The sequence below is a fragment of the Tigriopus californicus genome, chromosome 3 (assembly GCF_007210705.1).
Source record: "Tigriopus californicus strain San Diego chromosome 3, Tcal_SD_v2.1, whole genome shotgun sequence".
Lineage (NCBI taxonomy): Eukaryota > Metazoa > Arthropoda > Copepoda > Harpacticoida > Harpacticidae > Tigriopus > Tigriopus californicus.
The window spans coordinates 3,808,153-3,822,824 of NC_081442.1; the positions used below are offsets into that span (position 1 = coordinate 3,808,153).

Genomic DNA, 14,672 nt, shown 5'->3' on the forward strand with positions numbered 1-14,672 from the left:
AATTCAATCTTTTTGCGGGCTCATTGCTTATGTTCGCTTACTTAAACTTTCTAAACTTTGAATACCTATGCACTTCTGACAATATTACCAACATGGAGAAAGGCCATTGAATGTCAATGATCAAAACATGGCCAGAATCATTACCAAGCAGTATCAAAAGCCTAAAGCTTTTATCGGTTCTCTATTTCAGCTTCAAAAGACAAAAGACCTATCCGGCTTGTGTAGATGAGACAGTTTCGAGTCAGAACATATGCGATGGTTAGCCAACCAGCCCTGTCCTCCATCTCCTCCTGGTTCATTAGCATTTTGAGTGCCCCCATGTTATATTCTTTTATGACCAAGTCCTCTGTCGCATGGGGATCAAATCCGAGGATGAAATCGAAATGCAAGGAGGCCCATTATGACAAATTAGGGAGAAAAGATTCGAATTAGCCATTACGAGGCGAGAGGAATGAGAGTCATTGGCTGCATTTTGTGCATGCCATCTACTGTATGAAAGAGTGGGTAGCACGATATACAGTGAACGTTCGTACTGATGCAGGGTAGGAGAAGAAGTGAATAATGCCTGCTTGACGACATATGTTGTACACAGGAGTCGTCGTCTTCAATTTGGCATCAAGCCTGTTTTCATCATTCAAGAAGTTGTTTCGAGTTCAGTTTGCTGGCACGGAATAAAGATCGCCTCTGGATGGTTGGATGGTTGGTAGTAGCTCCTTGGTGGTGGCTAGTGAGCATTCATAGTGAAATCTATTCAAGCAGGGACAATAGCTTCGACTAAATGAGTCTCCAGTGTGTTCCTACCGCTGAAAGGAATTGGAGTAGTAGGTGAATATTCGGCCAGTTGTCCTGTGTTTTCGCCCATCCATTCAACCAAAGAGACCTTCGTTTTGTGGTCATTATGAATTATTTTCGGATTCGACCGAGGAATCTCACTTTCTTGACTCGCGGATCGTTCTTTTTGCATTCCCAAAACCGTTGTAACTTGATCAACCGCAAACGATGTGCTAGATCAAGGGGGATCCATTTTGAAACCAAGTTCAGATGTTCTAAAAAGATCGGACGTTGGTTGGCTCCAACTTGTGTGAACCATAAATTTGAATGATTACAGGAGTCTTTTATGGTTTTGACACAGAGTCAAACATAAGACAACTCGTTATTTCACGTGGGCTGTATTGTGGAGGAAGGCGAAGTGCCTAATTTTGATCTAACGTTCAATGCTGAACTCAATGGTTTCTTGATCACTTTATCGCATTAAGAACTATTTCACAGCCCTCCAGCCTAGAAATTTTTGGTGTGAATGATTGAATTGACACTAACTGTACTGGAAACCAAGTACAGCGGGTAAGCAAATCAGATGATGACTAGACCCAATCTGTTTAAGCAAAGGTGGGCGGTCAAGTGTCATTAATAGTGATGTTGCTTTATTTGAGCTGACGGGTGTCCATAACATATGTTGCCTTTTTTGGATAGCATAAATGTTAATTTGCAGACTGATAAGCATTCAGCGTAATATTATCTGTATTAACAGTAGGGATTTCCAATATTGATGTTCTGGTTGTTATTCGGTGCTTTGCCCACACTTTTTAAGATTTTTTTTTAACTCTTAAGGTGCCCTCATTGACACAGCAAAGATTTTTGTTATTTTAGCAAAGTTTGCCGCTATTATGGTGCAATGAGGCAATCTGACATATCTTTTCAAAATGAACGATTCGTAATATTCAGTTGAAGTAACTTTGTAACCATTAAGAGCGTTAATGTTTTAGTTTACAATGCCCACCACTGTTTCCAAGCAAGACAAAAACACGAAGAAACCATAAAACATTTGCCTTCGCCAATCTTAAATATTGTTCAGTTCAGCATTGGCTAATTTACTTCGTTTCAATAATGCATATTCTATGTCTGGGTGTGTCAGCAACGACAAAAAAAACGCAGCCGTCAGATCGGCCGCTCCTCTACCCTAATTTTTGAGGCTCCTTCAACCAAGCGCTCACTCGAATTTCGATTCCGGTCAAAAAACGCCATAGAGTGAGTACGTGAGAGAGCACCTGACTCAACTGATGCAGAGCGATACCAAGTTGTGCATGTGTGTGAGCGAGTGAGTGAGTGCGTGAGTGAGTGCGTGAGTGAGTGAATTCTATGCTCTGTGCTCGTGCTCGCAAGGACTGGTCGATGATTGTCAGTCGCCTGGAGCTCGTGTCAGGGAGTGAACGTGTTTGAAAGTGCTCCTTGAAATTGAATCAATTGCTGCCTGGGCAAGTCGATTAAGTTTGATGATTGCTAACTCAGTTTGTGTCACCGGAACATCAAGTGCGTCTCGAATGTGGAAATTTTTATGAAAGTTCAATGGTGAGGACTTCGGATTTAATCTGGGAGCATATCAAGATCAGCTTGAGGAGAAATCTTCCTCTCAGATTGAAAGTGAAGATTTAATTTCTTCACCCACCTAGGTTATTAAAGGGTTTCGGCTGAGTGACGAACCAGATCGTCGAAGATCAACCGTGTTCGCCGACGTTTCTCCATTAATCTGACAAGAAAAGAAAGGGATTTTCGTCTGGGACTACCTTCACCATCTAGATTTGCAATTGGCTCGAAAATGCAAAGCACCACTTGAAATCCGTGTGTTTTTGTCTGCTTTGGGGATTGGTGTGCATTGTGCTAAAAAGTGGATTTGCGAACGGAAAGACTTCCCAAGTGCTCTGTGGGATTAATCGAAAGATCGTCTTTCAAACGCATTCTGCTCTCAGCCCTATGGGCAATAGTGATGAATAAACCCGAGCATAAACCATAACACCACCACTGCCGACGACACCGCTACCACCAAAGACCCTCCAAAACCACCCATAAAACCTCAACACCAAAGCTAAAGAGGCATAAACATTCCATTGAAAAAATCCGTCTTCCATTTCACAAAGCACCATTGGAAATCGACAGTTTGCCCACCAAGCACGAATAACCCTTCTAAAGTGGCCATGACTGCACTGTGGACACAGTAGTGAATGGTTCATGTTTTTTGCGTTGGTGATTGGTTCAAGGCAAAACTTGGAACGCAACGAGTCAGTGTGTGTTTTTGAGTCAATCTCTAGTTGCACCAATTCGACCTGTAAATGAAAACATCCGCGGTGGAAAGTTTGAAACGGCTCCATATGCTGGCCGTAAAATGGGGTGGGGTTGCAGTTTATGGCTTGTAGCGCTGTACGTAGATGAGCGTATGAATTGTTCAATCTAAATCTCCGGATTTGATGGACAGCTCCGAATCAAGAGGACCACTCAAGACGTAGAACTTGCTCTGGTCTCGAGATATCTGAGGTGCAAATGCATCAAGACGCCTCGGATCCTCTTGAGTGGAAAATGCACCCAATTTTGGGCCCACTCGACCAACACCACCGCCACTACCCCTCAATAGTGGCCTCTGAACACTGGGGGGAAATGGCATCGCATTCTAGGGGGCTCCAAGGCTCGAACCCAAATTTGGGCGTTATCATTTTTCTCAGAGTGTCCCAACCTCTCGCGTTCCTTTCCGCTTGAGTGTGTCTGATGCAAATTCAAGATCTAGGTTTATGAGGCCCACTCTTCCGAGATCTTACTTTCATTGGCATCCACCATAGTCATTGGTGCGTTGATCCTCTAGAAACACAGCAGAGTGATTGTTCGGGGTTAATGGCTCTATTGCCTCATGTCTTTAAAGTTGGTACTCGTATCATCAATAAACAGGTTAGAATCGGCCTCTCAGGGAGTCATTACGTACATCTATCCATTGAGTGGCAATATACGCACGTCTTATCGAACAGTTCATGAAACCCCAAGATTAGAAAATCTTCTGATCATGAACTCCTCAACGAGATTTCCCTTCTCTCTCTCTGTCTCTCTCTCTCTCTTTTTCTCTCCCTTGGAGCCCTAAATTGAGATAAAACGAGGCCGAAGCTCTTTTCTATTTAATCCGTTTTACAGTTCGCCTGGCTCAGAAATGCTTTTTAGTACTTCAAGTCAATCACGAATCGGATATCGGATCTAAGGCCCAGGTTGTTCGTGATACGGAGTGAAAAAATCGGGCCCCTGGAATGTGAAATAGTAGGCAAAACCTCAGAGTCGAATCAATTTTCTTGACCGCATGGGAGATTGACTCAAAAAATCTTTGCCAACCAAAAGTTTGGCAACTCGAATCCGGATTTAGTCTTCATGGACGTACCATGGATCCCCAACGAATATCGCCTAGTGATCTAGAGTGCTTGGATCTTTTGATCCAAGAACTCTCCGCTTCTCATGATAAGACGTTGGAATTTAGTACGCCAATAATCAAGCCAGAACCGCAAATTCGACGATCTTCCGCCGGAAATGTGCCCAGATCTCGCGACAATTACATCAAGATGACGATGGAGAAACCAATGGTGATCTCTGTGGTAGATACTTCCATTTTCCAGCCTCTACGATTGAATTCGAGGTAGGAATTGAGGTCTTGAGTAAGACATCAATCTGGCGATATTTTTTGGCATGCTCTATTTTTTATTTCCGTTACATCCGGTGGCAAACTCGTTGACTGAGATGGATCCTAATGTTTCAATCATTTAGATTTTGTTGGTGAGGAGGACAAAGAACGCCGAGCTTCAAAGTAGATCATGGCCAAATTGGTTGTGCAAGCTGATAATGATGATCATGGCTCAAATGCAAGAGTGAATGATTCAAACATTCATTGTCGATGACTGCATCGTAATTACCTGATGCCATAAAAAATTGCCCTTATTATTTGTCCGCCGATGGTTTTGAACCTGTTGCTTTGACTTTATTTGATCTTCCAAATGTGGTTGCGAAATTCCTCGCATTATGAAATCGTGCCGGACAAAATGACCCTTGGAAGTCCTCATGTTGCAAGCACAAGCCATTTGTTCCCCGTTTTGTGGGAGCCTATGATCATTTTGATCGCCTGAGCGATGACATGTCTTTTCGTGGATCAGATCCTTTGTCCCCGGAAATTGACCATGAAATCTTGGATTCTGGGGCCGAACAATGAATGGAGAAAAAAATGGAATTCAATTTTGAGGCACTTTGAAATGGAAAGTTTTTTACGCCATGCTCTTCCCATCTGACCCAGCTATGCTACTGCTGCTGCTACTACTGGTACTGCTGATAACGATAGCAACAACGACCTTGTACCCAGCCTTGCTGTCAGACGAATTCCTCTGGTCGAAGAAACCATTTCCAAACTTACGTGACTTTCATCCATTGCCACAAGTTCAACCTGGATGTATTGATGAGCTCCAGAGCATTTGAGAAGAGGTGGAAAAAAGATGCCACATTTTCAATTTCTTCTCCCATAAAATTGCTCCTCCCTGTTCAGGGTCATGATCATTACTCCAAAAGAGGAGGAAAAGAACCTCACCACCAGAAATCAAAGGGCATCATCATCGTCATCATCTTCACCGATTCTTCCATTCAGAGACTCGTCTCATTGTTCGATTGCGTTCGTTTTATGCAGTCAGTGTTGCCAACAGGTTCAATTATTACCGGGGGGAAAATTGGCCCCATTTTGGAATGTGTTCAAGGTGAAATTCTCCAACATGCGAAGTATGCAGTCCATTTAAGTAACGAAGAGGGGTGAACGAAGGGTGCCTGGGATAATCTTGAAAGTCTCGAAATTTATAGACATAAAAAGGAAAGGGGTTTCACCTATGCCATAGAGATACTTATACTAGAAAGAGTTTGTTAACTAGGCCAATATCAAATTTACATCAAGGTTCCAAGTGCTAATTGCTCTTTTGGGCTCACAGACATCTGTTTATCATGAGGAAGGGAAAGTGTTTGATAGTTATTCTTGAAATAACACCTCTATGTTGGAGAAAATGAGGCATGCACACACACACACGCACGCACATGCAGTTTAAGTTTTTTGCTTGTCCTTTTAAGTAGGTTTTAGCCTACATTTGAAGGATTACCACAGACTCTCTTTCGTTTTCTACTTGATCACTTCTCTAACTGCTTAAGCATTACCGTTCGTTCCATTTTCATCATTCTGGTAAAAACACACCCTTTTTGAATTGAATCAAATAGCCATTGAATCTTGAAAATGGACACCTTGTACTAAGGTGTGTCAGCTACTCGCATCAAAATCGAAAGAAATAGGAGACTTGCAAGCCAACTTGATTGCCTTCCAAGAACTCTGATATGAAGAGCAATGAGTCTCTGGGGAGTAGCGAAAAATCTGCGTAGTAGAAGGAACAGTATATCTGTCGATTTCGTCGGATGTTCCTGATCCTTAAGCACAATTGACGTCAAATTCTTAGCATGTCTAAACATGTCAATCTGGACGATCGCGTAAAAAATGCAAGTGGAGAAAACTTTGGATTCATCACAAGCAGAGACATAAACAAAGTAGAAGGTGGGGAACGATGAATGGGACACTAAAACTATTTGGGATGGATCACCTTTAAGATAAGATGACGATGCTAAGAGAGGCGATGAGGAAGTGTAACTTGATGCCACAAATACATCAATGTTTGACTTTGACGGACTCAGACTTGATGCTGAATTTTTATGGTGACTGGAAATCTCGAATCGCTTGGGGGTCATTTCTGATAGAGTGAACTACGAATGCCTCTCTTTTACTTATTTTATTGCCATTAATTGCGATTTACTGGAGAGGCGCCTGCTCGGACTGAGGGCTATTCTGAGGTTATTGGGGTTACAGTCAATGAGAAGAAAAAAAAATCTTTCTTTCAAAGGTGACCTGACCACGTGTGAAGGTGCATCAAAGCTGTTGTCTCTTGACTATGAGTTGATAGACTTGTTCAAGGAGTCGAGTCAAGGCGTGCCCTTCTAAACAATTAGTGAACAATCGATTTGAAGTCACTAAACTAATGCTTATCTAGACAAGACAAAAAACAACAAGCTAAGTTTGAGTGCCGAGGGATAAGAAAGGTAAAAGCCACCTTTAAAGAATGTATCGCACTGTTGTACGTTGTTTATCATCATTTATTACGAAGCTGTTCAATGCTGTGTTCAATGCTCATGGCTGTAGAGAAAGAAGGAAATGTTTTTTTTATTTGAGAGGGTTTGAACATTGTAAAATTGCTATTATATGTCCATGCCAAGTAGTCTAAGCTTGGACAAGTCCAGGTTGCAAGTGAAAGAAGTTCACCAATTTCACAGTACGAACACAAAAGTAAGGTATAGTTTTGAAGGTTTAATGCTAATTATTGATAGTCTTGTTATTGACATTGACCACTTGTCAAGCTCGAATTACTTATCAAGAATACGAATTAGTTAATGCTTTATATGAGCTTCAAAAGTCTTACTTTACAATTTTGAAATAGTAGCAAGATTATCACGTTAAGCAATTTGCAATGCTGCCAGAGGTTTGTGCCATAAATTTGTACCTTCAACCTTTTAAATGTATTTCTTGTCCTTAATATTTGACACTTCCTTGGTGTTTACAATCTGTAGATTATCAAATTAATTTGGATTCGAACTATGATGAATGGCGTTTTCTGAGAATAAACTTAAAATTGCAATTTATTACATTTTCTAGTAATAAAGCTTCATTCGACCATCACGTAGAAAAACAACAACTTAAAATTGAACCGAAGAAAGGAGGATGTGAAAATCAGTAGATATCATAATTTGTCTGAAGTCAATCGCTAGATTGGTGGCAAAAAAAAGAGATTTGCTAGCCTAACTTAAATACAGTAAGTGGGTGGTTTTAGAAGTGATGAAAATAGATCAAAAAAGCCAGCAAGACACCAAGTTTCCCCAACGAAAACTAGTTATACCAGCTAAAGTACATTTAAGAAGAACGTTGGGTTTCTAAATCTTTCGAGCAATAATGAATCGTACGTACGCGTATGTTGAAACGGTGATGGATCCGGGTTTGCAAACTTGATTCTTCCAAAAGATCAAATCTATTTTTATGCATCTAACTACAAGATCATAAAACCAGCAAGCGTATGATGTCGAGTCAAACACTAATATCAATGCCCAATTCATAATACATATCATTATTTCAAATTGCACCAACTTGAAAAACATTTTCATAGGACTTTTGAAAGAGAAAGCCTAAACCCCCCAAGAGACATTGGCTTGCCCTTGATCATGGAAAAATTCGTTTCAAGTCTGCTTCACCAATGCTATTGTAGAACAAAGACTGTACAGGGTTCTCTGTTCTCATGATGTCTGATTCAGTAGCACAGTTCTGGATGGAACAATTTGATCAACGCCCTTAATATTGACCATTGATTGCAGGCTCCCTGGCTCCCTTTGGCTTATGCATCTTTAGCGCTAGGGCTTATAAAAAAGTACTCTTTTTTTTACGTTGGTCAGGATTTTGTCTTGCCAGATAAAGTAACCCCATTTTTGGGTGTGCACTTCATCTGAAATGCGGGAAAACAAAAAAACGGGTAAGAATCGTTGAAGAAATTGGCGAACATGTTATTAGGTCAACTTTCGTTGATTCCCAGACGTATCTACCAGGAATTGCACAATTTCATCTATTAAAATTGTCTTGAATCCACTTCTTGGAATGTAGAAATTGAATCCAATTGTGGTCGACGATCTTTTTGAAGGAATGGTTCACATTTCAAAAAAGTTTCGAATTCAAAACCATCACAATTTGTCAGGGGTTCTTTACTTTTCAAGCCTCAAGAGCTAAACTAAAGGGATATCCGCCCTATATAACCCAAACGTCGAATTGGCTTTCAGATCAGTAGACAATGAAATCTATGAAATAAAATGCAAATATACTGTAATGTATAGTAGGTACAAAGGCACAAAGTTTCCGCCCTTTTTGGCCCATTTCTTTGCTCGATCCATACAGCACGTGGCAACCCTGGAAAGAAAGCTCCCAATTTTGAGTCTAGCGAGATCAGAGGTGCTCAGAGTACCCAAAGTCTCGCCCAGAGTGAGATGCAAATAGCGTAATCAGACGTGTCGATCTGGTGAATCTCATTGTCGCCCTCGTTACGAGGGACAAATTTTGTGGGAAATCAAACGGCAGAAACAAAGGCCAGTATACCTACTTGCACTTGCTTGTGTCCCTGGCAGTTCCTCACAGTGTCTCTTATCTTTTTATCCACGATAAAAAAAGTCATCTTTGCTCGCAATCAAGACTCAAGAGTGCGTCGAGATTAAGCAATGACAACGTGTCCTTCATTGCATTGTTTTTGTGTTTGTGAGTGCCAAAATTGGCTATGCCATCTAAAATAACGAACCTTTGCGAGAGAGCAGCCTTATTCTAGAATAAGTAAGTAATGCTGAGTTGTTTCAGAGAAAATGCACAAAAGTGACGAATCATGTTTTCCCCCAATATGTCGAGTATGTTGATTACATAGTACGAGTCAATTACTCCTAAAAGATCCAACTATAGTGCAACATAATATTGAACCACGGTCTGTTTATAGGCAAGGTAAACTGCCTCGTTTCTCAGACGATCAATTAGCAAATGCAAAAATAGCCCCGTCTTCAATTATGTTGCCATTTACTTGAGCTTTTGCTCTTTGGCCAAATAGTTCTTTGATCGTAGTGTGTTCCCCGTCAATTTGTTGACAGGCGTTCTTTTCCCTCTCGAAATCCTAGAATTTTAGGCGTTGAAGAAGAAGTAAAACGACAAAAACGGGACGAGATTCCAACTCGACCTGACAAAAGTTGGAACTGGCCTTGTCAATCTGAAACTTCGTTGTCCATTATGGATGGGCGTCTTTGTTGAAGCTTGACCCCCCCAAAGTTGAATGAATAACCCCTTTGTCAAAGACTGAGTCATTGAAATTCGCTCATTTGGCCTCATGCGAAAACACTCCCCTGTTTAGAGATTGCTGATGTTGTTAGCTCCTCGATACGGTAAAATGGAATTGAGTAATTCGGCTCCTTTGAGAGACTTTTCTAAGCAAGTGATATTGGATACGAATTGGGAGGAGGCACAAAAAGTAGTATTTCTTGGATGTTCTGACGTCATTCAGATAAACGTGAAGGTCTGAGCGTGTTGTTGTTGAAATGGCGGAAATTCATGTGCAAAAGTTTTTAGTTGGTCTGTGTTTAGAGGCCGGATTTGCGAATGAGGAACTTATTTTGTCATAGAGGACTTGTTTGGAGACCAATGATTGCTCAATAACGAAGTTGTTGATTTTATAGATGTGCGGCAATGATCGTTTAAGCTTTTATCAACAGATAGCTTAATCTGTTTTTTGAAATGCCGATATTAGGGCTTTTAGCTATTTTGACCATTTGACCAGAAATAAATGAATTCGCTGAAATCGAACTTTCCACCATGAAAAACTAAAATGGAAATGATCTTTCCCAAAGGTTCCAACCCCCATGAATGGCCTCTTCAACAAGTTCAATGTATCAGTTTTAAAATCCTTACCTTCAATAATATTCAAAATTGGATATTGAATGGGATATTCCCTCTTTTTTTTACCAAAGGCAATCAAAATAACCGTTATGCTGGAAACACTTTTTTGTCGGCAAAAGAGCTTTTCTATTAACGATAGAAAATCATTTGCCGTGAAGAATATCTGTTTCGTGTCAAGCACAATTCCAAAAAGCAGAGTATACAATTAATTCTTGTGAATACCAAGTCAGTGTGCTTGATGTTCTCCTCGAGGAATTGGCAGTCATTTCCGGTCGTCTCAGTTAATTGACATCCATTTTTATCCATGGTGTATCTTGCTCTTTTTTCAGGTAAGAACATATCATCAACCTCATCACCAACGTCGTTAGTTTGTCTGTTCGTCATTGACATCTGCTCTCGATGCTCTTTTTGGTCGGTTGGTATTATTTGAAGTGGAAATTCCCATTTGAGGCTTGTTTTACGTACGTGATGCAATGATCCGTGCCAATTCGAGGGGATAATGAGTCAGTTCTAGAGACAAAAAGATCCGTTTCCTGGTTTTGTTGTGGCTTTTTGGTGTTTGGTGTCGGCACTTGAGAGTTTTCAGATCACTTTCATTCGAAACCCAAAACTTGCGAGGACCCTGTCAGATTGAGAGTGGAGATTGACCAGACATTTTGATGGACCGTTTGTTGCGTTGACCTGGATTTTTTCGTCGAAAGAGAGTTTTCGGTGTCTCTTTGTCTAGTCGATGCAAGGCTGATACCGAGACTGCTTAATTTCACAAATGGCCGCCAAGTGAGCAGAAAAAGGTCTGAGCTTGCCCATTACCGTTTTGTCTCTACCTCAAAAGAATTACACTTTTAATGAAGTCATTTCAAGGTGATGACAATTTCACTCTTTCCACTAAGTGAATCACAAGCAAACCATGTTTGGTTCGATATTTCTGTCCACGTAAACAGGAGTAGTCTATGGAAAAAGTCGTAACGCATTGGTGAGTTTTGGCAAATTTCTTAGGTTGACTGATTGTCTATAGTTGGATCGTGTGGTCGCTTGCATGGCTGGCATAACGATGGATTGGCTTCCTGGAATTGTGATGCTCTCTCCCACAGGTTCTCTCAACTTGCATTCGTTCAGGGTAGACCTCAATCATTAGATTTAGTGACATAACGCTTCTCAAGACGTGAAGAGAGAACAACTCCGGGGAATCGATGAGGTTTGCGTGAAGGCAATTTGCACCCTGCCAATATGTAATGAGATCAATTTGGCAAGCCAAGGTCCATGATTTTCTATCATGCACCATTATTGGAAACCAAAGGAGAAAGAGCAAGCGAAGAAATCTTTGACACGAACTATCGACAAACCCTGCCTGCGAGGGAGAGGTGTCCGATCTCAATTTGAATCTTTCCCAGTAATTGTAGGTATCGCACTCTTCGCGTGATCTCTATCTGGGTGATGTACATATCGAACTTGCAATTCAGGCCAGTCTTTTCCTATCAGTTGGACTCACGAAGTGATCGTTGCTCTAAGAACATCTCGAACGAGGGACACAAAGGCTCAAAATGAGGCTTTGTACATTCAAGTACAATCAGCCAAAGGTATTTTTCCTCATCTGAGTCGAGCTATGAGCTGCAATAAATGTGAGGGATAAATGCTCAAGCATTTGTGTTGAGATGCCCTGTGACAAGATCTTTCACGCCTGGTTCATACTTGTCCACGTAAAAGGCGTTCTTTGTTAGTCCAAACAACTAATCAAAACGAAGACGCGACTGGTGTGAAGTGGAATTTGAGTGTTATTTTTCCCTCTCAACTTCCGTGTGCTCAAGATCTTGCTCCCAGTGAGAGACTTGAGATACATTTCGAATGCCAACCGTTTAAGGGTATTGTTCGTTAATGAAGGATCGGCCAACAAGATTGGTTTCGAGATGCTCTGGCTGATGAGGAATCGTAGTTGTCGGTCTTCGAATATCTCTGAAGAGCATCGCGTCCATTGATTTATCTTTGGTAGTGGTTGTAAATGCAAGGATTGGCCGTGATGGTGCAGAAATGCTAATTTTTACATTGAAAGCCTTGCTTGATGTGCTGTACCTAGACCAGGATGAACCAAAGATTCAGGAGAGGGATTGAATTCAATAAACTGATCCGGACGAGGGTGCTAGAACGGTACCTTACAGAACTCCAGAAACAGGGACTACTTCCTCGTTCAATAAAGTTGGGTGGAGCACTGAAAGTAGGAAAGAATGCGAGACGTTGGCCATTGTTGAATATATAACTGGACTCCTATTGAAGCTCTAGAAACATTTCTTCTTGATTTTGAATTCAAGTCGAGCGATTCAGGAACTTTCAATGGATTTGTTTCTTGCCACCCTTGGAGCTCCTGCAATTTTGATAAGCCATAATAATTGGCTTTTCATAATATGCGATAGTTTCTTTTGTGAGTCTACCAAAGAAAACATGTTTTGTAATTGAAATATTTGTTTTTGTGAAGCTCTGATGTCATTATGTTACTGAAGAACTGAAATTTCCATCCTTAAAAATTGAACTTATGACATAAAAGTCAACGAAGAGTTTTAAATTGATCGGGCAATTCGTGACAAAAACAACGAACACGCGCCAATGGGACATTATTTTCTAAATCACCTGAGAAAGATACATGATAAAGATGCACAAAAGAAATCACTGTTCATTAACTGAAACATGCGAATGCCTCTTCGAGACAAAAGTAGGTATTTCGTAAAACATCTTGTCTTGCTTTGGTATAAAGTACAATTTCAGATTTGTGCAAAACCCTTGTGAGAGAACAATTAAATCAATCATAGTTGGTGTCATTCGGCTACTTGACAATGTTTCTAATGTCCAAAGGGTAGAGAAATTTCAGATTAAATATGAAATGAAAAAGGTTTGAAGTAATTGACTGTGCATGTACTGATTGTTCTTCAACTTGACTTCCAGGTTACCCCGACTAGTCAGCTCTAAATTTGACAAACAAAAACAAGCGCAACCAATGCGATATGGAAAAAAACCAAAAAAAATAAACCAAAAATAAAAAAAGAAAAAACAAAAAACAAAAACAAATTTAAAAAAAAAAAAAAAAAAAAAATAAAAAAAAAAATACCCATTAGAAGGGGTCATATTTGGCATCCTGTTGATGGTTTGACCTCGATCGTGCATGTGCTTGTCATCCTCCTTTGTGATGCAGATTTGAATTACAGGTACAAATGTAGGGACATTACCTCGGACCATGTTTGTACGCCCACATTCGAGACATGACGTACGTTTTGAGAGAAGTCTTAGCCGGATTGACTTGGCTTAAGCTGCTGAAGAAGGTGGATGTTGTTGAGTCAGTGCAATTGAAGCCGTCATACAATATTCAACGGAAATTCCAATCTTATCAAAGTAAGATCCATGTCTGCAACCCGCTTTGGAATTGATCGAGGCATGGTTGTTTTGGCGAGAGGTGCATGACGCAGGAACATTTTTAGGTACAGGAAATGGCAATGGAAAAACAAAGCTTGTTGGCAGATGTTATAACTTAGTGAACGCATCTAGTGAACACCAAAAAAGGGTGGATGAGAGAGTTCTTTCTGAACGAGTGGAATCAGTATGTGAGGTTGGGTGAAAAATAAAATTCGGAAAGGTTGTGAGGTTTTGTGAATACGGAGTACACTTTGCGTCATTATGACGAGGGATTCAGAAATATTTGCTGAAAGCGTCTTTATTATCTAGAAAAAATCACAGCATCATAATTTCATTACATGACATTACACAACTTTGCACCCGTTTAGCACCTTTTCGGATTCAACTGAGTTTTAGTACTAATTTTTTTCAGACCCCACAAATATTATGCCTGTAGCCATTAATAAAGCGCTACAACAAGGATCTGATTGAGCACTCCCATTTTTTGCACACATGAGTCAAAGAAAATATGCCTTTGTTTCTCAGTCAAACATCGGTAGCCTGAAACTCGTTATTCATAAAATACTGAAGCCAAGTACTAATTCAAGTTTTGCCTTTTCAGCTCGTTCATCGGCACTGCCGAATTGATCCCGGAATTTTGCACGAGCATGGATCCAGGATACTTAGACGAGTGGCGTATCCAACAACAAGCGGAGCGAGAACGTCTACTCTCTAGCCAAACCATTCCAACTCCTCCTGCCCGGCCTCCCAAAAAGCCACATCTTCGGGGTCAACCGAATCCACTTCCGGTTTCCCGGAAACCCCCGGCTCCTGATCCGGTCCCTTCACCTCCCCCACCGGCTCTGCCAAATCGAATGTCCTCATCGTTGGCAGACGATGACACCCAATCTATCAACAGTTCCAAAATTCATTGGGCTGGTCGGAGTTTGGTGACTCCACCCCCGCC

At 40.9% G+C, this 14,672-nt stretch overlaps 1 protein-coding gene across 1 annotated transcript in view; it reads left to right on the plus strand.

Annotated features, from left to right (window-relative positions):
* Positions 1-14,672, plus strand: part of LOC131878477 (uncharacterized) — a gene marked incomplete in the record, with an annotated part of 91,075 nt that overhangs the window by 49,251 nt on the left and 27,152 nt on the right. The window contains 1 exon segment of the mRNA XM_059224457.1: positions 14,328-14,672. Coding sequence (XP_059080440.1) covers positions 14,328-14,672 — 345 coding nt within the window.